The 27,871-nt window shown below is 52.6% G+C and overlaps 1 protein-coding gene across 3 annotated transcripts; it reads right to left on the bottom strand.

Moving 5' to 3' along the window:
• Positions 1-44: 44 nt before the first annotated feature.
• SLC44A2 (solute carrier family 44 member 2) lies at positions 45-27,871 on the bottom strand. 3 transcript variants are annotated; one of them, XM_041762857.1, is made up of 22 exons: positions 27,739-27,871; positions 12,547-12,595; positions 10,821-10,894; positions 10,614-10,698; positions 9,973-10,057; positions 9,676-9,786; positions 9,542-9,602; positions 9,314-9,437; positions 9,129-9,212; positions 8,925-9,037; positions 6,449-6,580; positions 6,251-6,350; positions 6,076-6,168; positions 5,817-5,901; positions 4,943-5,205; positions 4,763-4,857; positions 3,985-4,088; positions 3,807-3,880; positions 3,648-3,718; positions 3,433-3,521; positions 2,235-2,319; positions 45-1,780 (listed from the first exon to the last, which is right to left on the bottom strand). In XM_041762857.1, the coding sequence occupies exons 1-22, from the start codon at positions 27,767-27,769 to the stop codon at positions 1,656-1,658; spliced, it is 2,133 nt and encodes a 710-aa protein (XP_041618791.1). In that variant the 5' UTR covers positions 27,770-27,871; the 3' UTR covers positions 45-1,655. The 3 variants fall into 3 exon arrangements, with proteins under 3 accessions (XP_041618791.1, XP_041618790.1, XP_041618792.1); XM_041762856.1 differs by lacking the exon at positions 27,739-27,871 and adding an exon at positions 13,076-13,288; XM_041762858.1 differs by lacking the exon at positions 27,739-27,871 and adding an exon at positions 13,076-13,287 and having other exon boundaries at positions 45-1,387.

Below are 27,871 nucleotides of genomic sequence, written 5' to 3'. Positions count from 1 at the left end.
CCTACCAGCCTCCTACTCCCTCCACAAACACTCCAGGCCCGGGCTCTGTACAATAGGCACTTTATTAGTGGTTGGAATGCAGTTAACACGCGAGAGTGTGCAAACAGGCCGGGGGGCCTGAGGGCTGGCGGGCAGACACAGGAGACGGGGACCCCAGGCTGGGTTTCTCCCTCTCTGGGAGGCTGCCAAGGTGCTGATGAGCAAAGGCATGAAGTCAGGGGCCTGGGGATATGGCCGGGGGTCAGGGTGGGGTGGGGGTGGGGCCTGGAGGTCCCCAGCATTCAACAAATTTGGCAGAAGGATCCTCAAGGTGAAGTGATAGGGCGGGGGTAGGGGGGGTTGCCCACAGCATCTGCCCCCACCCCTTCTCCTAACACTGTCCCTTGGGTGGATTCAGCTGCTTTCTCTCTTACAAAGAGAGCTGTGTCGAGAACTGGCAGATGGGGGGACATTCACCAGCAGGTTTCCATTAAGCAGCTCTTAGCGGGCTCCTCCCTCCTGCTCTGGGCCGGCTCCACACCTTCCGCTCCCTGCTGCCCTCCCCCGACAGACTCACTCCCTCTCCTTCCAGGATCCCCCTGCTGTGGCCTCCCATGCCAGGAGACACCCCCACCTGGCCACGCCACCGCTCCCCCCACCCCAGCCACGCTCGGTGGGGAGGGGGGGACAGAAGGCACTCCACAGCTGGCCCCACCTCAGCCGTTGAGACAGACAGAAAAAGCTAATAGACCCTTTAATGCATGTCCAGGTTAAAAAATAATAATAATAAAGAAATGCGTGTGGCAGCCTGTGTGCCAGCTGTTCAGCCGCGGAGGAGGGGCTCAGTCCTGGCCTGGGCAGACACCAGCGAGCCAACGAACGTGGGGGGGCCCTTAGAAGCTGGAGCTTGCTAGAGCCACCCCTCTTGCAGACACAAAGGCGGCCCCGTTGTCAGAGGGGAACAGGAAGCATGAGGTGGCCCAGGCCCCGCTGCATGCCAGACGTCAAGAGGCCTCACCAGACTTCTCCCCACCGTCCAGGCCAGCGAGGGCTGAAGTGACCTGCGCAGTTCTGGGGCGCTGCCGTGAAAATCCAACTGCCCCTTGGCACAGGACGGAGACGCCCCAAATCCTCCAGGTCCCTGGAATCCAGCAGTATAACTGGATGGTTGGCGGTGGAGGGGAGAGGGGAGGCGGCAGTGATAGGACTTCAGGTGAGCCCAGGGACCAGGGCTTCTGACCCAGCTGCCGAGCACCCAGTGTGAGACTTCTGGAAAGGTGGGGGGGCGGGGAGCAGGGCCTTTAGGACTCTGCCAGCTTCTTGTTGGTCTTGTTCAAGAGCCTCTTAAGGTTGGGAGACATGAAGTAAGGCCTCTCGGCTGAGCCATCATTCCTCTCCAGGTCCTCCACTGCGGAGAGAGGCCCCAGAGACGGTGGCATGAGGGGAGCCCATGGGCAGGGGCCTCCGGGGACAGGGCACAAGGACCAGGGCCACAGAGAAGCCTCAGAGGGTTAGGAAGCAAGACACACTGGGACCACAGAGGGGCAGGCTGTGGTGGGCTCGGGAATGGGACACACACGCTCCCCGCGCTCCCAGGCAGGGTCGCCCCGCATGCACCCCCGGTCTACAGGGAGGAAACGAGGAGGCCTGCGTGGCCCCCACGCCTCCCTCGCTCTCTACTCCTCGACTTCTGCCCGCTTCCCCTCCTCCTCCGCACTCCCCTTCAACAGGATGTCTCTCAGCTCGGGCGACATGAAGTAGGGTCGCTCCTGAGAGCCGTCATTCCTTTCCAGGTCCTCACCTGGGCTCCCCCCAGGAACCAGCAGGGGGGAAATGGGGTGGTCAGGAAGGGAGGGAAAGAGGGAGGCGGGGAAGAACAGGGAAGCCAGCAGGCATGGAGTAGAGGAAGAGAAAAGAAAAAAACAAAAAACAAAAAAAACAGACAGATGGAGAGACCAGAGTTAGTAGCAGCCACAGATCCCCCCCCCCCAACAAAGCCAGAGACTGCGAAGCCGAGGGCCCAGGGGCGCAGCGTTGTAGCCGCAGCCTGGACCAGGGGGCAAGGGGTTGGAGCAGCTCCGAGCGTAGGGAGGAGGCTGAGTGCATGCCAGGGCCCTCTGCCGCGCCACAGCCGGGTCCCCGGGGAAGCGGGGGGCGCCCGGCCGGCCGTCCAGTACAAAGCCCCATCAGATGTTATGCCCAGAGGGGAGAAGGCAGTCAGGGCCTGGCAAGGGCTGGGCTGAGGGGTCACTCACAGAAGCAGAGGAACAACGTGTCCACACACATGCCGTAGACACTGAAGAAGCCATGGGCAATCAGGTAGGAGCCGATGATCACCGTCTAGCAAGAGGAGCCGCGCTGTTTCCACCCCAGCTCCCAGAGCACCGCCCGCTCACCACGCCCTCCCAGGCTCGGGCAGCTGTTTCCCTGCTGACGAGCCGCCCTGGAATAACATCCTAAGCCCTGCCATTCACTCCTTGTTCTCTTCAACCCCAGGGCCTTTGTCCTGACTTAGTCTAGTTTTGGTTTCCTTATCCTTCTGCTTTCAGCTCAAACATCAAGTCCTCAGGTACCACTTTCTCCAAGAAGCTGCTTCTGACATCTAGGCCCCATTTTATGCTCTCCTAGCACCGCACACCTGACCTCTGAGATCTGGCAACAATTTTATGCATGTTTAGGGCATTACAGAGATAATGCCCTCATCCCCACTAGACAGTATCTGTCCCACTTACTGCTATCCCCCCAGCAATTTGGAGACTCACAGGTCCTTGGCAGGTATCTGATAAACATGTATGGATTGAAGCGAGTGGACCATGGAGAGATTAAATAACTTGCTCAACCTGACTCATCTTTGGGCAGCAAATAGAGAACTCAGATAAAAATCTAGGTCACTGGGCTCTAAGGCCTGCACTGCTCTCAGGGTGATGACCTTACCCCCTGGTGGCCCCATCACGTCCCTGCCCTCATCCCCACCCCTTTCCCCCCACACCAGTCTCCTCACTATTCATTCCTGGCATAGGCCCACTTCTGGGCCTTTGTATTTGTTGATTCCTCCGGCTGGAGGTTCCCTGTTTCTCCTTCAGATCTTAGATCTGATATCACTTCCACAGTGAAGGCACCTGGCCTTCCAGACCTGCCCAAATCCTCCACCACAGGCTCTCACAGTTCCCTGGAACCCTCCTTGGTGGCACGTGTCTGTTTGTAATCAAGCATCCACCCACATCGTTAGTCACTAAGGTCCATTTGCCTCGGAAACGTTAGGTCCTCTGGAAGGAAGCCCTTTCTCCCCCCTGGCCCTGGTACACTGTAGGTGCTTACTACATGTCTGCGGACTGAATAAATAATCCACCCCCCACCTCTGGCCTCCATCCATATCTGTCTAGTCAAAAGAGACCAGGAGACCCCAGCCACCTCCTTCTCCCTGGACCCCCACCCACCCCCAAAGGTCCATACCAGTATAGGGACCCAGTAATAATTGAGGGGTGGTGCTGTGTCCTGCACAATCCTGATCCGGTGGGTGAAAAAGAAGAAAGCCAGGATCCCTGAAGAGAGGGAAGAAACCAAGATGGGTGAGGGTTCTGGCTCAAGGAAGACATCGGGGCCCAACAGCGCTTCACAGGTCACCCCACAGGCTCCCACAGCCAGGCAGGCGGGACAGTGGTACTCACCCACGCTACCCACAATCAGAAGTTTGCCCAACAGGAAAAGGAAGTCGGTAACTTTGTCGAGGACGGCCACTCTGCAGGGGACAGTGAGGAGCAGGCATGAATACGAGCACAGGGACTGGGGGAGAAGGGAGGCAGCCGGAGGACGGTGCTGTCCCTGACCTGATGATGTTTCTCATCAGCAGGAAGAAGGCATTCCTGGCCGAGGTGCAGAAGTTGGTGCCATAGATGGCAATCTGGAGGGATAAAGGGGGGGGGATCAGGCCCCCTGGCTGGGAGTGAGGGTTCCTCATACCCAGCAGGAGCTGGCGGGCTGCTTCTGCGTCCCAGGCCTGCTCACCATGATGTAGGCGTTCCTGTTGAGGAATCTGATGAATTTCTCCAGGCACCAGAAACAGCATTTGAGACACGTCATGAGGAACTTGGCGAACTTGTTCTCTGCAGCTAAGAGGAAACGGAGGGATGCAGAGGTGAAGGGAGACCCTTGCTGGGGGACCCCCATCCCCCACCTCCTTATTACATGCACAGTCCTGGACTTCTGGAGCCCACGTACTCCAAGGGACAAGGAGAGGGAACTCGATCCAGAATCCAAAACCCTCGGGGTCCTGCCCCTCGCCCAAGTAGGAACCAACTGGCTCCAGGACTCTCAGTCCAGAGCCCCTTGAAGGACCTAGTGATGAAGCCTTTCAACCCAACCTCTAGGCAGGAGCCAATCACAACCCACACACTCCTGCCATGGCCCCGCCTCCCACTCAGAAGCCAATCCTTGCAGAGGCCTTGGCCCTACCCCAAAGAATAACCAATCCCAGCTTCACCACTGCAAATTAAATATAAAGTCTTAGCCCTGCCTTTCGCACAAACAAATCTTAGCCTCTTCAGGAGCCAATGGTGGCCTGGGGCCTCTTGGCCCTGCCCCCCTAGAGGTAAGAACTCCACCCAATGGGCTCCCTCAGTCATCCTAGCAGCTCCTCACCGTTCAAACTGCCCACCCGCCCATGCTCCCCAAGCAGAAACCAAATCACAGTCCCATTGCCTTAACCCCACCCCTATAAACGAATCTCCACGTGCCCCTCAGCCCTGCCCCCCAGCAGCCAATGCCAGCCACTGGTGGGCCTTACCTTTCAGGCGCTGATCCAGGTACTCAAGCATCACTCGGATGATCTGCACAATGGCCAGAATGAGGGCACCAAAGGCTAGGGAGCCTGTGTGGTACCTGCGGGCCAAAGGGATGGTCAGTGGCTGGACCAAGGCTCCTCCACTCCATCTTGTCCCCACCCCCAAGCCACCGGGAGACCCACCTGAGTGCCCGGCCAAAGGCAGAGAAGAGTGGGAAAGCAGGCAGGTCATCTGGCTTGTGCAGGGCCCAGTAGTAGGAGGCGAAGGCCCCAGCTAGAGTGACCTGGCCCAGGGCCAGCACGAAGTTGGCCAGCCAGAAGAACATGAAGGCATTGAAGATCTGCAGGCCCAGCAGGGCCCGATGGTAGCCCGACTCACCACCGTAGAAGGCAAACTGGCAGTGGGCACCAGGGCACAGGCGGGATTCGTTGGAGGAGGCGAAGGTCTGTGGGAGGGATGCAGAGCCATGTCACACCAGAGGGGCCCGGGTTTCCGAGTGGGTTCCGGGCATCAAGTCTGGGTCAGATAGACCATGGGGTGGGACAGGAGTCACGGGAATCAGAGTTAAGTCAAGGGATGGGGGGGTGAGGGTTCAGTACTGGGCGTTATAAAAGGGGTTTTAGAAGCAAGATGGGAACATTGACTCCATGGGTGTCAGAGAGACAGGATAAGCTATCCTGGGGATCAGGGTGGGGTCATGTGTCAATACAGCGGCCACGTGGACAGAACAAGAATGGCAGAGATCAGTACAAGGACCACAAAATTCAGGATAGGGGCTATGAAAGGCAAGGAAGGGGTTCCAGAAGCAAAAAGTGGCCATCTTTGGGTTAAGGGAGGGATATGGGGCAGGGAATGGAGTCACGGGGAGAAAGATGGGTAGTTGGTTCAGCATTCAGGGTGGGGTGGGGGCCACCAAGTTGGGTCTCTTCCCCTGGATGTTCCCGAAATCCAGCACAGGGTATATAGTAGGCACCAAATGTTTGTTGAATGGTCCCCAAGTGCGGACAAGAGGTTTCAAATAGTCTGTGGGCTGCTGGCGAAATAGCCGACCCCCACCTCAGGGTTGCAGGTTTTCCCAGCAAATTGGCAGGTGCCGTCATCAAAGATCTTATAGACCGCTTCGTTGGAAGTGGACAGGAAGCTGGAGGTTCGTTAAGGAACCTGAGTTTTGGGATTACGGGCCCCACTAGCTCGTGAGAAAGGATCCATCCCCCCACTGGGTTCTGGCCCTGCCCCCCAAGTCGCAGGTGACTTCCAGGCAAGTTTGGCCCTTAGCCACCCCCGGGGTCAGGTGTCCGGGTCTGAGGGTGGATACACAGCAGTGCTGGCCCAGTAGGCGATGCAAAGGCACAGCAGGAGAAAGGTGACCAGTGGGTATAGCAGGGAGCACATCACGTATCCCACAGCCCTGGGGAAGAGTAGACACAGGCATCAGAGCCCAGGAGGCCCTGGGCCCACCCCAGCCCAGCCCCCGGCACCCTGGCACCCACCTGCTGGCTTCTTTGATGAGCGCGATGGCGATGAGAATTCTCTTCCGCAGAAAGATGAGCAGCAAGATGATAATGACCTCAAGGATGCTCAGAATGATCACTGCGGGAGGCAGAGGGGGGCCGAGTCTGCCAGCCGCCTGTCCCCACTCCCTCCCAGGCCTCACCAGGGGTAAGACGTGTGGGGGGGCTGGGACTCACTGAAGGCCATCCACGTCTGCCGCAAATGCAGGTACACGCGGAGGTCGGTCTGGAAGCCAAGGTCCACCAGGGAGATGTCAGAGCCGGCCTCGCCTCGCAGTCGCATGTACTCCATGTAGCAGTGAAATATTCCTGCACAGGGGACTGACCTCAGTCCACCAAATGCTCCCCCAACGTTGCAAAGCAGGTAGGAGCACCCCCAGTGAGCAGAAGCAAGAACCAAAGCTGAGAGGGGCTGACATTGCTTGCTCCTGACTCCAAGCCTTTATCAAGATTATTTATTTATTCCTTGGGGGCCGGGGGGGTGGGGGGAGTAGGGGATAAATGTCAGTGGGAGAGGGAGAGAGAATCCCAAGCAGACTCCCCATTGAGCCGGAAGCCTGATGTGATGTGGGGGCTTGATCGCAGGACTCTGAGATCATGACCTGAGCCGAAATCAAGAGTCAGATGCTTAGGGGAGTGAGCCTCCTGGGCGCCCTGCCTCCGAGCCTTTGTATTTGTTGTTCCTGCTGCTTAGTACTGGATTCCTCACACTCTCCTATCTCTCTCCTATCTCTACTCAAATGTCACCTTCTAATAAGACCTTCCCAAACCATTTTTCCTATTTCGAAATGCACGCCCTCACCCTCAATGTCTTATCCCTTCTCTCTGCTTGGACCTTCTAGAGGTTTTTCTGGTTTATTATTATTATTTTAAGATTTTATTTGTAGTAATCTGTATCCAACATGGGGTTTGAACTCACAACCCGAAGATCAAGAGTTGCAGGCTCCCCGGACTGAGCTAGCCAGGCGTCCCCTGGTTATTTATTTATTTATTTATTTAGAAATGATCTTATCTATTTATTCATGAGAGACACACACACAGAGGCAGAGACACAGGCAGAGGGAGAAGCAGGCTCCATGCAGGGAGCCTGTCATGGGACTCGATCCCGGGTCTCCAGGATCAGGCCCTGAGCTAAATAAAGGCAGTGCTAAACCACTGAGCCACCCAGGCTGCCCAGGTTTATTATTTCTTGCGCACACCCCCAGACCTAGAAAACTGCCCAAGACATACAGACACTCAATACAGGTTTGATGCATGCATGCGTAAATGAGTGGCTGAATAGGTGCCAGGATGCTATGTAACCTGAGGCTTTCCTGGCCACCCAGTAACGATGATTCATGGGTGGGGATGGAGGATGTGGGTATTAACGTTCAGTGGGGTGGCATTAGGGATTTTCAATATTTCCCTTAGCTCTTTGTAGAATAAAATTGTAAAATGCAGATAAAGTAAAATAAAAAAAAAAAAAATAGGGACGCCTAGGTGGCTCAGCAGTTGAGTGTCTTCTTTTGGCTCAGGGCGTGATCCCCGGGTCCCAGGATCGAGTCCCATATCAGGCTCCCTGCATGGAGCCTGCTTCTCCCTCTGCCTGTGTCTCTGCCTCTCTCTCTCTGTGTGTCTCTCATGAATGAATAAATAAAATCTGAAAATAAAAAAGAAAAGAAAGAGAAGAGAAGAGAAGAGAAGATAGAAAAGAAAATAAATAAAAGAAAAGAAAAGAAAAGAAAGAAAAGAAAAAAGAAAAGAAAAGAAAAAAAAGAAAAGAAAAGAAAAGAAAAGAAAAGAAAAGAAAAGAAAAGAAAAGAAAAGAAAAGAAAAGAAAGAAAAGAAAAGAAAAGAAAAGAAAGAAAAGAAAACCAAGGGGCCTGGCTGGCTCAGTCAAGAGAGCATGAGATTCTTGATCTGAGGGTCGTGAGTTGAGTCTGACACTGGGTGTAGAGATTTCTTAAAACTAAAATCTTAAAAACAAAACAAACAAAAACCATTTGCCTCAAAAACCAGCACTCAGCTAAAAACCACCATTAACATGAGTATCTTAATATCTACTTCTTCACCTTGGGTTGCCTATCAGACATCTTCCCCCTGGGAATGTTTATCTGAAAAATCAGAATGTGAAGCACTGAGTTTTGTGCATTGCCTCTGGCTGCCACAAGCCTGAGATCTACAGGACCCTCCCCCCACCTCATCTGCATGCTTTTTCTCATTAAGCCTCTTAACTAGTAAATACCAATTATCCCCACTTTACAGAGGAAGAAATTGAGGTACAGGGAGGTTGAGTCACCTGCCTGAGGTCACAGAGGAGGGAACCGGGAGAGCCAGCACTTCATCCCCAGCTGTCTGGTCCAGAGCACCCATCTGTAACCATTGTGCTAAGTGGTCTCCTTGAAAATGCTTTTTTGGGGTAGATAAAGTACAAATCCAGACCCCATCTGGAAGGCTACAATTTAACTCATCCCCATCGATAAACACTGAGGTTGTTTCCAAGTACTGCTCCCATAGACAATGCCGAGATGAACTTCCTCACAAATAGGCCAAATAAAAGCCAGAGAATGTCTGATGGTTTAGGACAAGATTCTTGAGGGCCACTGGCAGGTCAAAGAGCACTGGTGTTTTGTAGACTGCGGGGTGGGGAGGGGTCACGGAGTGGGAGACGTACCATAGCCCAGCACCAGAATCACCATGATGATCATCACCCAGACCATGATGCCGGCCAGGAAGCGGAGCAGGACGATGAAGAGGAGGCTCATCAGCATGGCGATGACCAGGCCTCTGGGGATAAAATGAGGGCATGGGCAGACCACATCCTCTCACCAGCCTCAGCCTACACAGACTGGGAGGACCACACTCCTCCCCAACTTACATGACTATCCAGTACCAGGAGACCGTGTAATCTTCAAATATACGCATGGCCAGCTGCCGGGCCTCCAGGACCCCGTTGGCCTTCCTGGGGACAGGCAACAAGACTCGTGTGAGAGCCCTTCCCTGATTGGGCCAGCCCCAGGGGATGCCCTGGCCCACCCCAGAAAGTAGGGCCGCGGTCCTCACTTAGCTCCCTCCACCAGCTCTGTGATGTTTTTTCGAAAGCCATGCCCATCCTCGTAGGTCGTCTCATTGCCCACCATGAGGACTCCCTTGTGGGCGTGGATGGCTGGGAAGCATCGCCGGGCCACTGCATGGAGCAGGGAATGAGACCAGTCAGGCCAAGCCCCTGAAACCCCACCCACCCACCCACCCCGGCCACCCCCCACCTGGTTTCTAGAACCCCAGACTCACAAGGTTTGCTGGGGATGAGTACAGCAGGGCAGTCGCCATCCCGAAGCACTTCAGCCACACCCTAGCAAGAAAGGGAGAGGGGTTAATGCCCCAGGTCAGCACCCTGCACCCACCCCTACCTAGGCTCCCCTCACCTTGTTGTTCTGGAAGCCAGGCACACAGAACTGCTTGTAGTATTCAAAGTCTTGGGATTTCTGAGCGTTCAGGTAGGTGAGGTAACGGTCGGGGCACTTCTCCACGCAGATCTTGGGGGGCAGGAGGCCGAGGTTGGGTGGGATCAAGATAGACACCCGGGCCCCACCCAGGACAGAGGCCCCACCTCCCATTCACCAGGGAAAAGAAAAGGCCAAGAGCAGCTGTCCCTAGAGGGAGAAAATGACCTGGTAATGGAAAGCAGGGGTAGCAAAAAAGATGGTAAATGGCCAAATTACCTGAGGGGTGGGACACTGGAATTCCAGCAGGACCAGGGGGCTGGCACACTTCACGATGTTGAAATAAAACAGGAAGGGTTTGTTCCTAGGGTTGGGGGAGGGAGATGAAAACTGTCAAGGTTTCTCAACCTCCTGATGTAAAATATCTAATGCAAGCAACTCTAGTAGCAGCAACCCCAAGCTCTTCTAAGCTCTGCCTACTGGCTCATCGATCCAGCCCAACAGCCTCCTGAGGGTGGGACTGTGATGATCCCCATTTCAGAGATGAGGAAAATGAGGCCCAGAGAGGTTAAGACACTTGCCCTAGCTCACACAGCAAGAGAGTGGCACAGCCTGGATTAAATCACCTTTAGCTCACTGTTCATCCCCACCTGACATCAGATCAGGGACTGTCTCTTCTCAGTCCCTCCCCTAAATTGTGAGCTACCAGAGGACAAGACTCTTAATGTCTCATTTAGTGCAGTGTCCTCAAAGCCTAGAGCAGTGGTTGGGGATGGATGGTGGGAGCTTTATAAGCATTTGTTGACTGAACTAATGGATAGCGGAGGTGGGGGAAACCTAGAACCTTCTCCCCAGTGCTCATGAAGCCATCCTGCCCGCACCTCTCCAGTCCCACCAGGTCCCCAAGGAGCCAGACTCACGCATTTTTTGTGCCCTTCTGCCCGCAGAACTCGCCTCGGCTATCAGTAGGGTAGATCACCTTCCGAGGGTCCCCATGGGTCCAGGCTGTGGAGGGATCCAGGGACACTGAGACACTGCCATTCTTCAGCACCACCCCATTTCTGTCCTAGAGGCTGTGGCTTGTCCTTCCACCTAGGAACCCCAATCCTGGGCCCCCCTCCACTCACCTATGATGCCTACAGCCACATAGCCCACAATGGCCAGGAGGAGGAACACACAGCAGATGATGTCTGTGCAGCCCCTGGAGAACAGGGAACAGCATCAGGGTGGGAGCCTTGGGGCCCTGTGTATCATGAACCCCATCTTGCCCTGGACATATACCTACATCCATATGTTATTTGGACATATGTCCCTGTGGTGTGAATGCTGTACCAAAAAGCACCTACATTTTATTCTTATTTATTTATTTATTTATTTTTAAAGCAAGCTCTACACCCAACACCAGGCTCGAACTCACAACCCTAAGATTAGGAATCACATGCTCCAGGGACTGAGCCAGTCTTACACAACTTACATGTTGATACCTAATGCTACACTGTTCTTGAAGCAGTTGGCCACAATGTTCAGCTCTCTTTTGAGAGTGCTCATTTCCCCCCACCTTGAATAGCAACAGGTATTAAATGTTTTTTAAAATTTAAATTATTTTAAAAATACATACATCCATACATAATTTAAGCTCTTTTTATTACTATAAGATTAAACATGAAGAATTCCATACAGGAATACATGCAATATTAAAATAAGTCACCCACGCAGCCTCTCTCCCTATAAGTAACCTCTGTTAATGATTTCTTGTGAGTCTTTTCTAAGTTTATTTATTTACTTATTTTAGTAATCTCTACACCCAACCTAGGGCTGGAACTCATGACCCTGTGTTCAAGAGTAACTTATCAAACTAGTTCCAACAGATGAACATTCAGATTGTTGGTTTCTGCCATTTTCAAAAAGGCAGCTACACCATACATTTTTATCCAGGTATGCCAGGTTTATGGAAAATTTTGTTTCCCTAGAATTTTACTCTTTGGAACAAAGAGCTGCACATTTAAAAATTCATATTTTGAGTCACCTAGGTAACTCAGTTGGTTAAGCATCACACTCTTGGTTTCAGCTCAGGTCATCGTCTCAGGGTAGTGGGATCAGCACAGAGTCGACTTGGGATACTCCCCCCCCCCACACCGTACCTAGGTGGACTCTCTCGTGCTTAAATAAATAAATACAAAAAATAATAATAAAAATAAATAAATACAATTTTTAAAAATTTTATATTGCCCAATTCCCTCCAAAAGCCACTGAGCCACTTAGATTCAGAGCAGCATATGTGCCAATCTTTTTAATCTTTGCTAATCCGTGATGGGGAAATGCTTTTTTTTATTTTTAAGATTTTTATTTATTTGAGAGAGAGAGAGAGAGATAGCAAGTGAGAGCACAAGCAGAGGAGAGGGGAAGAGAGTGAGGGAGAAGCAGGCTCCCAGCTCAGCAGGTGGGGCTGGATCCCAGGACCCTGGGATCATGACCTGAGCAGAAGGCAAACACTTAAAGACTAAGCCACCCAGTGGCCCTGTGATGGGGTAACCCTACTTGGTTATTGTTTCAAATCCCATTCCTTTACCTTTCAGTGAGTTTGCACATTTCCCCATAACTACACGGTCTGCTATGGTATTTCTTGTTCTAGAAATTCTCTTTCAGTCTTTTGCCTGAGTTTAAAAATTCATTTATAAAGACTCTTTGTATCCTGAGGAACTTAGTTCTTTTAACTGTCAAGTCGCAACTACTGATCACCAGTTTGTTGGAGAGCAGAAGTGTGGTTGGGGGATGGGTGAGTAAAGGAACGGGGGTGTTGGGATTGCTAGCAGAGACCCCCTCCCCTCCCCTCCCAGCGACCCCAGCCCTTACCTGTGATAAATGGGTCCTTTGAAGGTAGGGTCATACTTCTGCGGTGTCCCTGAAAACAGCGAGATTGAGCAGGGGGACCAAGAAGGGGCTGCAAGACCACCCTCCCCCAGAAGTCCCTCGGGGTATCTCTGGCCCAGGGAGGAGTCCTGTCCTGAGGCCTCACCCCACCTCCAGGCCACCACGTCCCTGCCCCCAATGGGGGCAAGGCCAAGTCAGGAGGAGCAGTCGCTGGAGAGCAGCCCCGAGTATCCCCCGTGGCCCGCCCGCGGAGGTCGGGGCTGGACCGGGACGGGGAGCCGGGGAGGGGCGGGGGTCCAAGGTGGGATGTGGAGAAGGTTCCAGCGGGAGGACTGCGGAGGGGGCTACAGAGACAGGCGGCCCAGGGAGGGGCTCTGCAGGGGGCTCCCAGGACGGCCCGGGGAGGGGCGCTGGCTCGCGCGGGGCAGGGGCTCCCGGCCTGCGCCCCACTCGGCTCCCCGCGGGGTCCCCCCAGCGGCCGGGCCCGGGTGCGCCAGGGGGCGCCGCCTACCGTGCTTCCCGTAGTAATGCTGCCGCTCGCCCCCCATCCCCGCGGCCGGCCGCCCGCTCCGAGCCCCCTGGCCCCGGGTCTGGAAGCGCGGGCGTCCGGGCGAGGGACGGACCGACCGGCGGCGGCTCCTCCCAGCCGGGAGCCAGGCGGGGCGGCCCAAACCGGTCTGACCGGCCCCAGCGGAGCGGCGGCCTCGGGACCCACTGGCCGGCGGACGGGGGCGGGCGGGGCGGCAGCTGCTCCCGCCACTCACCCGCCGCCCGATTTAGCCCCGGCCGCTCCCCCGAGCCGCGCCCCGCCCCCGCCCCCCCATCCCCGGCTTCACCCCCTCCCACCGGGCGGCGCCGCCTGCAACGCCGCTCAGCCCCGGAGGGCGCCTCCCGTCGCCCCATCCTCCAGGTGCGGAAAGTGAGGCGCGGCGAGGGGACCCTAGACGTGGGCGCCGCAACCCCGGCAGATGGCTGAACCCAAACTCCCAAATATAGAGTATTTGCGCTGAAAACTCTCAAGCCAGTGGACGCGTTTTATTTTGGTCTGCTATTTTATTTTATTTTATTTTATTTTATTTTATTTTATTTTATTTTATTTATTTATTTATTTATTTATTTATTTATTTTTAATCAAATGCCAACAGTTAAACATTGGGAAACTGCATATAAAAACCTACATCGGAAAAAAAAAACCTACATCGGGCATCTGGGTGGCTCACCCTGGCTCAACCTGGGTGGTTGAGCGTCTGCCTTCAGCTCAGGTCAGTCTCTGGGGAGCTGGGATCCAGTCTCCTATCAGGTTCCCCAAGGGGGGACTGCTTCTCCCTCTGCCTCTGTCTCTGCCTCTCTCTGTGCCTCTCATGAATAAATAAATAAAATCTTAAAAAGAAAAAAAAAACCCCACATCGTTAGTCTGTTGAAGACTGGAAAAAATGGGACTGGCAGCCCAGATGCCACATCCCTGCCTGGCATCGCCTTCGTGGCCTGCAAGGCTACACACGTGAGCTCACCATCCCTGCACACTTCCCAATAGTGAATCTTGAAGCTATTGTTTTGTAGAACAAGTATGTATTGAGCACCTACTGGGTGCTGGCCCAGAGCTGGGCATTGAGTACAGTAGCAGACGGTGGCAGATGAGAGACCCAATTTTGTGGCTCTGTCCTTGTGGAGCTGACATCCAAACCACATGGCCCGAGATTCAAATGTGCCTTCTGCCCTATCCAAGCCAGAGGACAATCCAGCCAGTGTCTTGCCTGCCCTGAGCCCCCTGCACGGTGAAACGAGGCTAAAGTATAAAATCAAAACTAGGCGGGGATCCCTGGGTGGCTCAGCGGTTCAGTGCCTGCCTGCCTTTGGCCCAGGGCATGATCCTGGAGTACCGGGACTCGAGTCCTGAGTTGGACTCCCTGCATAGACCCTACTTCTCCCTCTGCCTGTGTCTCTGCCTCTCTCTCCCTCTCTCTCCCTCTCTCTCTATCATGAATAAATAAATAAAATTTTTTAAAAAATAAAATAAAATCAAAACTAGGCAAAGACCCATCACAGGATAACAGGATATACAGTGTACAGTTGGCATGGCAATTTACAGTTGGTGTTTAACTGATGTGGGGGTATACAGTAGGTATGGAGGGGCCACTGGTATGGGGCATGCAGAGTGGAGTGGCATTATACAGTTGTGGAGGCATACAGCCAACACAGAGGTATACAGTTGCCATGAGGGTTTAATCACTGTGGGGGTACACAGCAGGGGTGGAAGTATACAGCTGGTGCAAGGTATACAGTCAGCAAAGAGTTGTATAGCCAGCGTGAGGGTATTCAATCAGCGTGGTGTGCACAGTCAGCTGGCTCTGCCGCCCATACTATACTCCCCACACCAACCTTCCACTCCCCAAGCCAACTGTATGCTCCCTCGATCATGTGCCTGTTCTCACTGTATCCCCCAACAGCTCTTTGAGGCCAGCTGTACACTTCACAGCATAGTCGATTATACAGTTGGTGCCACAATCAAGAGAAATACATATTCAGTGTGAGGCACACGTCAGCAATGGGGTTATACAGTGTGGTCATAAACAGTTGGTGCTCAATAACTGTAGCTGCTATCTCAGTGTCAAGCATCCCCTGGCAGGGCTCTGGTCACTAACTCAGCTTGCCCCCCTGGAGGAAGGCACTGTCCCCCCAGGGACCTCCAGCGGTGGAAGCCCCAGCTGACCCCTGGCCCACAGGCTTTAGCAAACAGGAGAGCTTCAAGGCTCCCAGCCATGCCCTTGGGTGACCAGGCCTCCCAAAGAAACCCTGTGGTTCCCGTGGTCTCTGCCAACCCCAAGGCTGGTCCCACCCACCCAGTCCCAGCAGTGGACAAAAAAAGCGGGCCAGGGACAGGCTGCGGCCTCTTCCCAGCTACACTAGGTCCCTCGGGGACACTCCTGCAGACTCAGGACTTCAACACCAGCACCACCCTGGCAATTCCCAAACGTTGGTCCCCTGAGCCGCACACCCTTGTGACACCTGTCTCCTGGAAGTCTCATGAGTGTCTCACACTCAGCACAGCCAGATCCAAGCCTCTCAGCTTCCCCAACCTGCCCCTGCTCAGAAAAGGCACTTTGTCACCCCAAGTGCTCAGACCAGAAACCTGCCATGCGTCTCTTTCCATCACACCAGGTCTGCCTTCAGAATCCATCGAGAATCCGGGCACTTCTCACCCCCACCCTTATCACACAGCTGTGGTTTTCTGCCTGGACCAGTGTAGGCAGCTCCACTCTGCTCTTCCACCCTCCCCCACCCCTCCCCATCCGTTCCTTCCATAGCAGCCAGAGAAGTGTTAGCTAAACCGCAAACTCACCAGGCATGATCTCACCTCAGGACCTTTGCACTAGCTGTTCCCTCTACCTAGAAATCTCTTCCCAGAGAGGTCCATATGGCTCCACTTCATTCAGGCCTCTGCTCAATCATCCCTCCTCAGAGAGGCTTTCTCTGACCATCCCAAACAGCATCCCTTCCCCTTCTATCTCATCACCCTATTTTATTTTATTATTTTTTTATTACCACCTGACACGTCACATTTACTTATTGCTTGTTTACAGTCTGCCCCCTTGCCTGTTCGCAGCACAAGGGCAGGAATTTATGCCTGTTCTGTTCACAACTGTTTCCAGGGCCTGAAATAGCACCTGGCACTCAGTGTTTGTTGAATGAATAACCACAGTATATCAACCATGTATATATAGATAGTGAAGACTGGGGTCAGCCAGGTGGCTCAGTTGGTCAAATGTCTGATTCTTGATTTCAGCTCAGGCCATGATCTTAAGAGTCCTGAGCTGGAGGCCCCCCTGTGGGCTCTGTGCAGCTTGGAGGCTGCTTGGGATTCTCTCTCTGCCTCTGCCCCCACTTACCTCCCCACCCCGCCCCCACACACCTCATTTACATGCACACACGCAGGCATGCACACACATTCCCTCACACATAAATAAATTTTTTTTAAAAAAGATGGCTGGGGCACCTGGGCGGCTCATGATTGAGCGTCTGACTTTGGCTCAGAGCGTGATCCCGGGGTCCTGGGATCAAGTCCCACATCTGGTTCCCTGTGGGAAGCCCGCTTCTCCCTCTGCTTATGTCTCTGCCTCTCTCTCTCTGTGTCTCTCATAAATAAGTAAAATCTTTTAAAAAAGAAGAAGATAGGGATGCCTGGGGTGGCTCAGCGCTTGAGCATCTGCCTTTGACTCAGGGCATGATCCCGGAATCCCGGGTTCGAGTCCCACATCCGGCTTCCTGGGGGTAGCCTGGTTCTCCCTCTGCCTGTGTCTCTGCCTCTCATGAATAAATAAATAAAATCTAAAAAAAAGAAAAAGATAGCTAAGACTGAAAGTAAAACTGTAGCTTAGAGTTTTCCAGGTGCATGTATTTAAAAAATTAATTTGTGAATTTTATACATAAAGAATTTAACACATGATAAATGTGGAATTTTCAGAGGGTGGGGAAAGGATAAATCAATCTGTCAGTAGTCTTGATTGCATTAGGATGGAAAAAAGTTAACTCCACTCCCAACACATAGCAAAATAAATTCCACATGGATTAATCATGCAAAATAGATAAAAACTCAAAACTATTATGAGTATGAAGGGAAAACACCAGAACATATTTCTACCATCCGGCAGGAGGTGAGACTGGCGAGGGTGGAGAAGAGGTAAGGAGCACCGGAAGTTTCTTATGTCACCCGAAAGGCAGCTAGACTGGCAGAGACGAAACTACCATAAAAGAATGGTTGGTGCTGACTGAGGAGTATCTTTCAGACTCTATCTCTGTCCTCATTAGACTGGAGGTCCTATCATCAACCCATTTTACAATGGGTTGTAAACCAAGGCTTGGGGAGGGGAAGTGGCTTGCCCAGCCACCTAGCAACAAGGAGAGGGTCCCTACTCCACCCAGGTTTGATGGGGGAGTGGGAGCCCCTGAGAGTGTCTGAGCAGGAGCATGACCTGGCCAGGCTGGGGAGGGGAAGACACATAGAGAGGTTTCAGCTCTCAGAAAAACTGGCGGCTTTGCAGCGGGACCATGACCTTGCTGTGTGAACCTGAGTTGTCCCCCCGTGAGAGGAAACTAAAGATGCAGAGCAGTGCCTGGTCGTCCTCTTGGGAACACTGGTGCAGCCATCTGATGGGTTCCAGTAGTTCCCATTAACTTTAGTGGGTGGGGGGAATGGAGGGGCCAATTGAAGACTTCCTGATTCTGATCATTGAGCCTGGTCCAAACCGTGTAGGATGAGAACTTGCTGCATCTTTGCAACAGTACTGCAAGGTGATAACAGTCCAGATGCCCCAAAGCCTCCATTTTACTGACCCCTTTACCATGTGCCAGGCAGGCACTTTTCCAAAATGTCACACGGTTTCCCTGGGCTCATCTTTACAGCAACTTTGTGAGATTGATCCCCTCATTACCTCCGTGTGAAGGACACAGAAACTGTGAGAGAAATCATGTACCCTCGGTGAGCAGCAGAGCAGGGCCACCCAGCTCATGAGTTAGCATCTGTATGAGTTTCCTGGGGCTGCTGTGACAAATGACCACTGACTTGGTGGCTTAAAACAGCACAAACTTGAGGCGCCTGGATGGCTCAGTCGACTAAGGCCCAACATTTGGTTTCAGCTCAGGTCAAGACCTCAGGGTCATGAGATCGAGCAACGTGTCTGAGCACCGAGTCAGGTTCTGTGCTCGGCGGGGAATCTTTCCCTTGAGAATCTCTCAACTTGAGATCCTTTCCCTCTGCCTGCCTCCCACCCCCCCAACCCCGGCTCATGGTCTCTCTCTCTCTCTCAAATAAATCTTTTTTTTTTTTTTTTAAGATTTTATTTATTTATTCATAGACACACACAGAGAGAGAGGCAGAGACACAGGCAGAGGGAGAAGCAGGCTCCATGCAGGGAGCCCGATGTGGGACTCGATCCCGGGTCCCCAGGATCACACCCCAGGCTGCAGGTGGCACCAAACAGCTACGCCACCAGGGCTGCCCTCAAATAAATAAATCTTAAAACAAACACACACACACACGGGCACCTGGGTGGCTCAGTGGTTGAGTGGCTGCCTTTGGCTCAGGTCGTGATCCGGGGTCCGGGGATCAAGTCTCACATCAGGTTCCCTGCAGGGAGCCTGCTTCTCCCTCTGCCTATGTCTCTGCCTCTCTCTGTGTCTCGAATGAATGAATGAATGAATGAATGAATGAATGATCAATCTTTAAAACACACACATATACACAAACTTATTATCTTATGGTTCTAGAGGTCAGACATCCAAAGTGCATCTCGCCAGGCTAAAATCAAGGCCTTGGCAGGGCTGCGTTCCTTCAAGTTCTCGGAGAGAATCTGTTTCCTTACTTGTTCTGGCTCCTAGACGCTGCCTGCACACCCACATTCCTTGGCTTGTAGCCCCTTCCTCCACCCTCAAAGCCAGCATGCCCATCCAGCCCACATCCACGGACACTGCCACATCTCTGACTCCTGTCTGCCTGCCTCCTTCTCTTTATAAGGGCCTTTGTCCTTGGATCCACCTGGATAATCCAGAATAATCTCCACACCATAAAATCCTAAATTTAATCTCATCTGCAAATTCCCTTTGTCCTGTAAGGTAACATGGTCACAGGTTCCAGGAATTAGGAGGTGGACATCTCTGTGGACATTCTCCCCATCATAGTGCATAATCATGTAGGCCAGGGGTTGACAAATTGTCATGGGGTGGGGGTGGTCGGGGGTATAGAAGGAACCCACCCACTGCCTGTTTTCATATGACCCAGAACTAAGAATGGTCTTTACATTTTTTTAAATATTTTGTTTATTCATGAGAGACACAGATTGAGAGAGAGAGAGGGGGGCAGAGACACAGGCAGAGGGAGAAGCAGGCTCCATGAAGGGACCTGACATGGGACTCGATCTGAGACTCCAGGATCACGCCCTGAACTGAAGGCAGGCCCCAAACCGCTGAGCCACCCAGGGATCCCTGGTCTTTTTATTTTTAAAGGGCTGGAAAACATCAAAAGAGGAAGACTAGTCTGTCATATGAAAATTATATGAAATTCACATGTCAGCGGCCATAAGTCAACTTTCCTTGGTACGTAGCCATGCTGGTCCCTTTTCATGTTGTTCGTGGCTTTCAGGCTACAGCAGGAGAGTCGAGTAGCAGAGATAGATCGAATGTGGCCTGCAGAGCTGAAAATATTTACTCCCTGGCCCTTTGTAGAAAAAGTTTGCCGCCCCCTGGTATCTAGGCCACGAACCAACAAGTGTTGAGGCTGATTCTGTGCCAGCAGGTTTCACATGCTGTCTTTGTTTTTGTTTTTAAAGATTTTATTTATTTATTTGACAGAGAGAGAGAGAGTGTGCGAGCATGAGTGTGGGGAGGGACCGAGGGAGAGGGAGAAGAAGCCAGCTGGGGTGGGGAGGGCCCAAGTGCAGAGCCCAGCATGCGGCTTGATCCCAGGACCCTGAGATCATGACCTGAGCCCAAGGCAGACACTTAACTGATTGAGCCCCCCAGGCGTCCCACACACATGCTCTCGTTATAACAACCAGGAGTGGGATTATTGCCCACAAAGGCCTGGGAGTAGACCAGCCCTTTCCCTCTCCAGGCTGCCAGTTTCCTGTCTGGAGAATGGAATTAATATTTACATTTGCTGGGGCACCTGGGTGGCTCAGTGGTTGAGCGGCTGCCTTTGGCTCAGGCTGTGATCCTGGGGTCCTGGGATCCAGTCTCACATTGGGCTCCCCACAGGGAGCCTGCTTCTCCCTCTGCCTGTATCTCTGCCTCTCTCTGTGTGTCTCTCATGAATAAATAAATAAAATCTTAAAAAAAAAAATTTTTTTTTTACATTTGCTTTGTGGGTGTTGGTAGGATTCAGTGCTCAAAGAGCACTTAGCACAGGTTTGGGATCAACAAACACTAACCAGGAGCATGGTCCCATTTGACAAGGCAAAATGAAGCCACTTGGTCAGACACAGAGCTGGTGAGGGATGGAGCTGTATGAATCAAACCAAAGCCCCTGTGGCTCCATCCCAGGCCTTCTCTTTGGCAAATACCGAGAGAGGCAGATAAAGATGCAACAGTGTGGGGAGAAGGTGTGGGAGAGCTAGGCCAATAAACCAGGCTTGGTCAGGGAGTCGGCCCTTGGGGCCTGGTCTCGCTGGGCACAAAGGCCGTCCCGCCCGATGCAGTGGGTGTAGAAGATAAGGAAACTGATCCAGGCAGCCCAGTCACAATGCTGGTGCCAGGCCATCAAGTGCCACCCAGCCCCCAGGGCCTCCAGATACCGGCCAAGTCCCCAAGGCGTACAGCAGCCCAGGGCCTCACCCACGCAGCCAGGCTAGTTCACCCCTACCTTCCCAGAAGTCTGTGCCTAGAGAACCAGATCCCAGCCACCCAAATGAATCCCTTTGACAAAGAGTTTGGGGATAGCTTCTGGGTAGGAAAGCTGAGAGTGATATTCCTGGTCACTATGCTAAGAGCAAAAGATAGAGCACCTACTATGTGCCGGGCCTATGCTGGGCACCAAACCAGATATTTATTTCTAGAAGCTCATATCATCCTCACAAGACTCTGAGCGTATAGGGTCCAACACAGAAACCAAGGCACCGGGACGCTTCATGACTTGCTCCAAATCACGCCACCAGTAGGAGCTGGGATTTGAACTCTGCTCTTGACAACCATGCTCTTGAACTCTCTGCTCATTGAAGAACCCCCACAAATTGGACATTTACCATGGCCCAAGCTCTTGGCTAAGTGCTGTACCTGCATCAGTTCACCAAACCCTGCAGGCAGCCCCAAGAAGGAGCCGACACTGTTGTTAACCCCGTTTTATGGATGGAGAAACTGAGGCTCGAGTAATAGGGAAGGTCCAGGGACACAAAAGGTACAGGTGGCACAGGGCAAGGACAGATGCAGCTGGACTCGAGCAGAGGCGATGCTGGGTTCTAGAACCTGGCTAAGAGTCAGAACTCCATGGTAAGCTTTTCTGTAGACATGCTCGTTTACTTAGCACTTCGGTACCAGGTGATTCATGCCTCTGGGTAAGTGTTATCACCTCTGTCCTGGTCTCCTGGCTTCTGCCACTGCACCTCATAGAGTCCAGAGGGGGTCTGTGAGCACCTGAGTTAGGCCAGTTCTCTCCTCTGCTTTAGAACTCTCAATGGCTCCCATCTCTCTCAGAGCAAAAGCCCAAGTCCTCCCCATGGCCCACAGGCCCTGTACCCTGTGCATAGGCCGAGCTCTCTGCCTGAAACATTCTAGGGGGGCTCCCTCCCTCCTGCCTCTGGTCACCTTAGGATGGTCTTAAAACTTTCAACTCCAGGGGATCCCTGGGTGACTCAGTGGTTTAGCGCCTGCCTTCAGCCCAGGGTGGGATCCTGGAGTCCCAGGATCGAGTCCCACCTCGGGCTCCCTGCGTGGAGCCTGCTTCCCCCTCTGCCTGTGTCTCTGCCTCCCTCTCTGTGTCTCTCATGAATAAATAAATAAATAAAATCTTAAAACAAAACAAAAAAAACTTCCAACTCCACCTCCAGGCGCCACAGATTATTCCCACCCTTCTTTCCTACATTATTTTTCTCCCAAGCCCTTCTTGGATATTCTAAGAATTTCTCTCATTAACCATTAAAAAAAATATTTTATTTATTTATTCATGAGAGACACACAGAGAGAGGCAGAGATATAGGCCGAGGGAGAAGTATGCTCCCTGCGGGGACCCTGATGTGGGATTCGATCCCAGGACCCCAGGATCACAACTGGAGCCGAAGGCAGCTGCTCAACTGCTGAGGGCCACCCGGGTGCCCTCTCTCATTTATCTTTTTTTCTTTTTGTTTACAGATTTTACTTATTAGTTAATGAGAGATACAGAGAGAGAGGCAGAGAGAGAAGCAGGCTCCATGCAGGGAGCCCGACACGGGACTCGATCCCGAGTCTCTAGGCCCACACCCTGGGCCGAAGGCAGGCGCCAAACCGCTGAGCCACCCGGGCGTCCCTCTCATTTATCTTAAAACCGCATCTGTTTCCCTGTCCGGAATGTCAGCTCCACCACTGCAACACCTGTTACTCCAGGGTTTAGAACAGAACCTGGCCCACCGTACCTGTACCATAACCGTTTGAAGGAAGTTAGGGGCGAACTCATTTATATTAAGTAAACTCTATGCTCATCAGGGTAAAAAAACAAAAACAAAAACAAAAACAAAAACAAAAAAAAACCTTCAACCAGACAAGCTTTCAGACTAAGAAAAATCACTCTCCCTCTTACCTTGGCCAAGAGCCCAACTTCCTCTCCTCGGTTTCCCTTTCCTCCTTCCAGCCTTGTCTAAGTACATATGCATAAGCAAACTTGTAGCTATTTATCCCCCCCACACCCTGTTTTGTTACACACACTGTTCCCAACTTTGCTATTTTACATGCTAACATAATCAATGGGTCTTTGTTTCCCATCAGGGAGGTTAGTTAGACCTTTTTCAACTTTTACAAGGCAACATAGTATCCCACTCTGGGGCAAGTGGCATTTTTCATTAATCCAGCCTAAGGAACTTTATTTATTTTTTTAAGGAACTTTTAAAAATACTGTACAGATGCCACACATACACACAGAAATTAATAGGCTAACCTCCTGCTAGAGACTTTTTGGTCATGTTCTGTCTTGGATGAGGACAGTTGGCCAAGGGTATGTAAAGGGCTCTTTCACATGGAAGGCTAAAATATTCTCTGTGGCTGAGGGCTTATTTTTAATTTTCAGCACCCCCTTGCCCTCATAGAGGGAATATATTGATTTTACTCCATAAGAGATTAAAATCCTATTTAAAAACAACTCTCCTGGGGCGCCTGGGTGGCTTGGTTGGTTAAGCATCTGCCTTGGGCTCAGGTCATGATCTCAGGGTCCTGGGATTGAGCCCCACATCAGACTCTCTGCTCAGTGGGAAGTCTGCTTCTCCCTCTCTCCCTCTGCCTGCTGCTCTACTTGTGTGCATGCTCTGTGTGTGTGTGTGTGTGTCAGATAAATAAATAAAACCTTAAGAAAAATGAAAATAAAAAATAAAATCAACTCTCCCTTTGGGGATTGACTGGGGAGGAGCCTAACAGAACTTTCTGGGGTTAAGAGGAAGGTCCTTACTTAAGCTCTGCAAATTTTCTTCTGTTAAAGGCCACATATTTAAAATTTTAAGTTTTGTGGTTCACATATCAGCTCTGTCACATATTCCTTTTAATTTTTTTTTTAACAATTTATAAACAATGGAACCATTCTTACTCTATTGGCTTTACAAAAATAGGCCACAGCGCAACAATGTGAAGATACTTAACACTATTTTTTTTTTTAAAGTACGCTCCACCCAGCATGGAGCCCAACGCAGGGCTTGAACTCACATGACCCTGAGATCAGGACCTGAGCTGAAATTAAGAATCAGAACTTAACCGACTGAGCCACCCAGATGCCCCTATACTTAACACTATTGAAACATACAACTACAAATGATTAAGAAGAGTGCACATTTTTTGTGTTGTTTTTCACCACACAAAAAAATTAAAACTAAAATAATAATACTGATTGGCCCTCCCTGGTGTTCACCTGGTGAAAATTTCTGGAGCCTCGCACATGTAGGATCTGTTTCCTTTTATGTATGAATTGCCTGCTTCAGTGAAAAGTTTAAAATATTCCCCTTGATTGGTTAAATATAAGATCGGTTAGATATAAGACGGTCCATCCACAAATGAACTATTGTTTACAGCTGTCAGAAAACACAGAGGAGGGGATCCCTGGGTGGCTCAGCGGTTTAGCGCCTGCCTTCAGCCCAGGGCGTGATCCTGGGGTCCCAGAATCGAGTCCCACATCAGGCTCCCTGCAAGGAACCTGCTTCTCCCTCTGTGTGTCTCTCATGAATAGATGAATAAAATCTTTAAAAAACAAAAAAACACAGAGGAAGCTGTCCAGACACCGACATGAGAGATGTCTCTGAGACATATTAAACAAAGAAACAAACAAAAAAAACAGAGAAAGCAACGCGTGAAACACCTTTTCTTTTCTTTTTTTCTTTCTTTTTTTTTTTTTTTTTTGTGAAACACCTTTTCATTCATAAGCATCCACTGAGTACCTCCTACGTGCCAGGCACTGCGGATATACCTTCCAACACACAGACACACAATCCTGCCTCATGGAACTAGCATACTAGAGATTTGCTGATATTTTTGTAAAAGGAAAAAAAAAAAACAGCCCTTAGATAAAGAATATGTATATAATTGCATGTGAACTTCTAAGGCCTAGACTCCATTCGGAAGAAAGCACAAGATGTTGGAACAGTGGTGCATGCCAAGAAGGGTGTGTCATGCTGGGAGAGGGAGCAAGAGGGAGACTTTTCATGATAAAGCTACACCGTCTTTGTATCTTTTGTATTTTGAAGCATGTGAATGCTTCTGGAGCACCAACTCTCAGGGGGGAAAAAACAAACCAAACCTTTCCAATAACAACTAAGTATCCCCACCCAACAATATTTTTTAAAAATCAGATGCCCGATCCCCGCGGCCACCTGAGTTGGACTCTCTACAAATGGGGCCAGGGAATCTGCTGTTTAAACGAGCACTCTTATTTTTGTCTCATCTCTCACCCCACCCCGCCTCCCGAAAGAGTCTCTTGTTTCGAGTTCTAGAATCTTTTTCCATGCACATGTCAAGGGTGGGCTGGAAGCAGGGCAGTACCCATTGCTGTCATCCATCAGGGCCAGGAGCCATTTCTCTGGATTGCTCAGTGCTCAGGAGCCATTTCTCTGGATTGCACCCTCTCTAGATACGCTGTCTGGGGAAGGGGGAGCTTCCTGCCCTGCTCAGGCCAGCAGAGTCTATGCCTAGACAGAGAGGACTGCGTTTCCATCAGCTCATGGAAAATCCACATCCCCAGTGTTACAGGTCCTTGAGGCCTCTTGAGCAAGCAGGGCCCACCAGCCGCTGTGCAAAATTCTGCCCACCAGTGAGTGTGGTCTGCCCAGCCCTGCAGACAAGGACAGAGCCTCAGAGAGGTCACTGACTCTCCCGTGGCTACACGGCTCCTAAATGTCAAAAGCAGGATTTGAGCCTGGGTCTGCCTGACGTCACCCCCTAAATTCATGGAAACCGATGAATGGAAAGGCATTGGGATACAAGGGATATGTGAGCAACTCCTGCAACACCATTCCCCAAGTAAAGCTCCTCTATCTGTCAGGGATCCATGTGGCAGCCTGAGGGCCCCAGGTTTTTGGTTCTGGTGAAAATGGACTAGTTCCAAACTAAGAGAGACACCACCTCCTCCACCCCCCACTTCAAGGAGTCAAGCCAGGTGGCCCTTGCAGAGGAGGTGACCGCCTGGTTGCAAGACCTAGCTGAAGTCTCCAGCTCAGGCTTCCTTGCACCTTGTAGAGAAAAATAATTAAGCAACTGTGTGGTTTGTTTGCTGTTCCTTCTGCCTAGAACACACTTCTGTCAACTCTTCCAGGGGCCATTGGCTTCAACTCCAGCCCTTGGTCACCTACAATAATCCTAGATGATTCTCCCACACACAGGCTGTCCTGTTCTCTGCTCCACAACACTTACTTACAACAACCTAAAAGCATATGTTTATTCCAGGATTTTTCTGCTTTGTTCACCGCTGTGTTTTCAGTGTCTAAATTCTACCTGGAAGATGCTCAATAAATACTTGTTGATGGAATGGGTTTCCCGCACCCCGTGCTACCTCCGTTGGGCACAGAGGTCCCCTGTCTGGAGTGTGGGTCTGGCAGGGCCTGAGAGGCTTTGCTCGGGCGTCCATGGCTGGCTCCCTTTGGCCAAATACAAGGCTTGGTGAATCACATCATTGTCCACTCTGACTGCCATCCCCCGCCCCCAGCCTCCACCTTACAGAGCCCCAAGGTCCCTCAGGTGCTGCCCACAGGCAGGCAGGGCCCCTCCAGGCTGAGATTATCAGATCAGAGACAGCCAGCCACACCCAAGGAGATGCACAGCACCCACAGACGCAGGGTCTGAAGCTCGAGCCAAAACCAAGAGCAAGGAGGCCCCTCCGGATGTTGGGTTGGCAGTTTCAGGCAGGGAGGGGAGTGTGGCTGGGCAGTGGCCAGGTCCCTGTGTTCCCCTCTTGGCTGGGCCGCGCGGGGGGGCGGGGGGGGTCCCAGCCTCCCCGGATCTGTCTCCCTCCGCAGCCTGCTGAGGCCACAGTCCCAGGTGGAGGCAGCGGGGAGAGGGAGGCACATTTCTAGTCAGCTTGTTTTTCTTGATCATTTTTGAGCGGTTTCCTGCCCCCTCCCCAAAGCCTTCGGTCTCACAGTTTCCAGGAAGTTCCTGTCACACAAGGAGGGGCAGCAGCGCCCCTTCGCCCCAGGGGAGTGCTCCGTGGGACCTGTGCCCAGCTCAGCCGTGGGACCCAAAATGGAGAAGAGAAAGGAGAAACTGAGGATGGCACACCCCTCCGTGGGAACCGGGGGAAGGGACGCATTGTAGGGCGTGGGAAGGGAGGGGCCTCATCCTGGCCCCAACCCCTGGGCCCGGGGGCGAAGGCCACCCGCGGAGGTCCGCGGGAGGGGGATCGGCGTCGCAGGGACCTCGCGAAATGCTGGCGGGCACCCCAGCCCTCGTAGGCGGCCAGCAAAGTTTCTCAATGGTCTCTTGCTTCTTGAGCGCCCCCTCACCGAGGGCGCCCTTCCGTCTGTCCTTCCAGGCCGCTGGCAAGAGCCGATGGCCCCCTCCCCCCAGCATTCGGTCCGCCCAGGCTTGCCTCAGTTTCCCCATCTCGCCAGAAGCCCGGGGTGGCTACTTCTCGGGGGGATGTGGGCAGGAGAAAGAAGTGGACTAAGGCAACCAGAAGGGGAGGGCGATTTGGGGAAGTAGGGGCCCAATCCCTTTTTCGAGCCCCGGTCGCCAAGCCTCCCCTCCCCCGCCTGGCATCTGAGCCGCCCAGATAACGGGACCTCCCCGGGCGGAGCATGCGCCGTGCGTCCCGGCCCATCAACCGGAGGGGGTGCGGGGGCTCCCGGGGGAGAGGTCGCGGGCGACCCGGGCCGGAGCAGGGGGGCGTGGGCTCGGCGCAGCGCGGGACGCAGGGCCGGGGAGCCGCAGGGGGCCCCGCTGCCGCGCGGGTGTTTGTGATCTGGGAGGCCCCCTCCCCCAAGGCCCCCCAACTCCGCGGAGGCGACCCGGGCCAGAGGCGGCTCCTACCGTAGGCTCCGTCCTTCCGCTCGTCCTCCATGGCCGCGTCGGGCGGGGAGGGGAGTCCGAGCCCGAGCGACCCCAGCCCGCGCGGGCGGGAGGCTCCGCGGGCTGCAGCGCCCCGCCCCGGGCCCGGCCCCGC

The sequence above is a fragment of the Vulpes lagopus genome, chromosome 7 (assembly GCF_018345385.1).
Source record: "Vulpes lagopus strain Blue_001 chromosome 7, ASM1834538v1, whole genome shotgun sequence".
In the NCBI taxonomy this organism is placed as follows: domain Eukaryota; kingdom Metazoa; phylum Chordata; class Mammalia; order Carnivora; family Canidae; genus Vulpes; species Vulpes lagopus.
The sequence above is the reverse complement of the archived record's forward strand: the minus strand, read 5'-3'. Positions and strand labels throughout refer to the sequence as shown.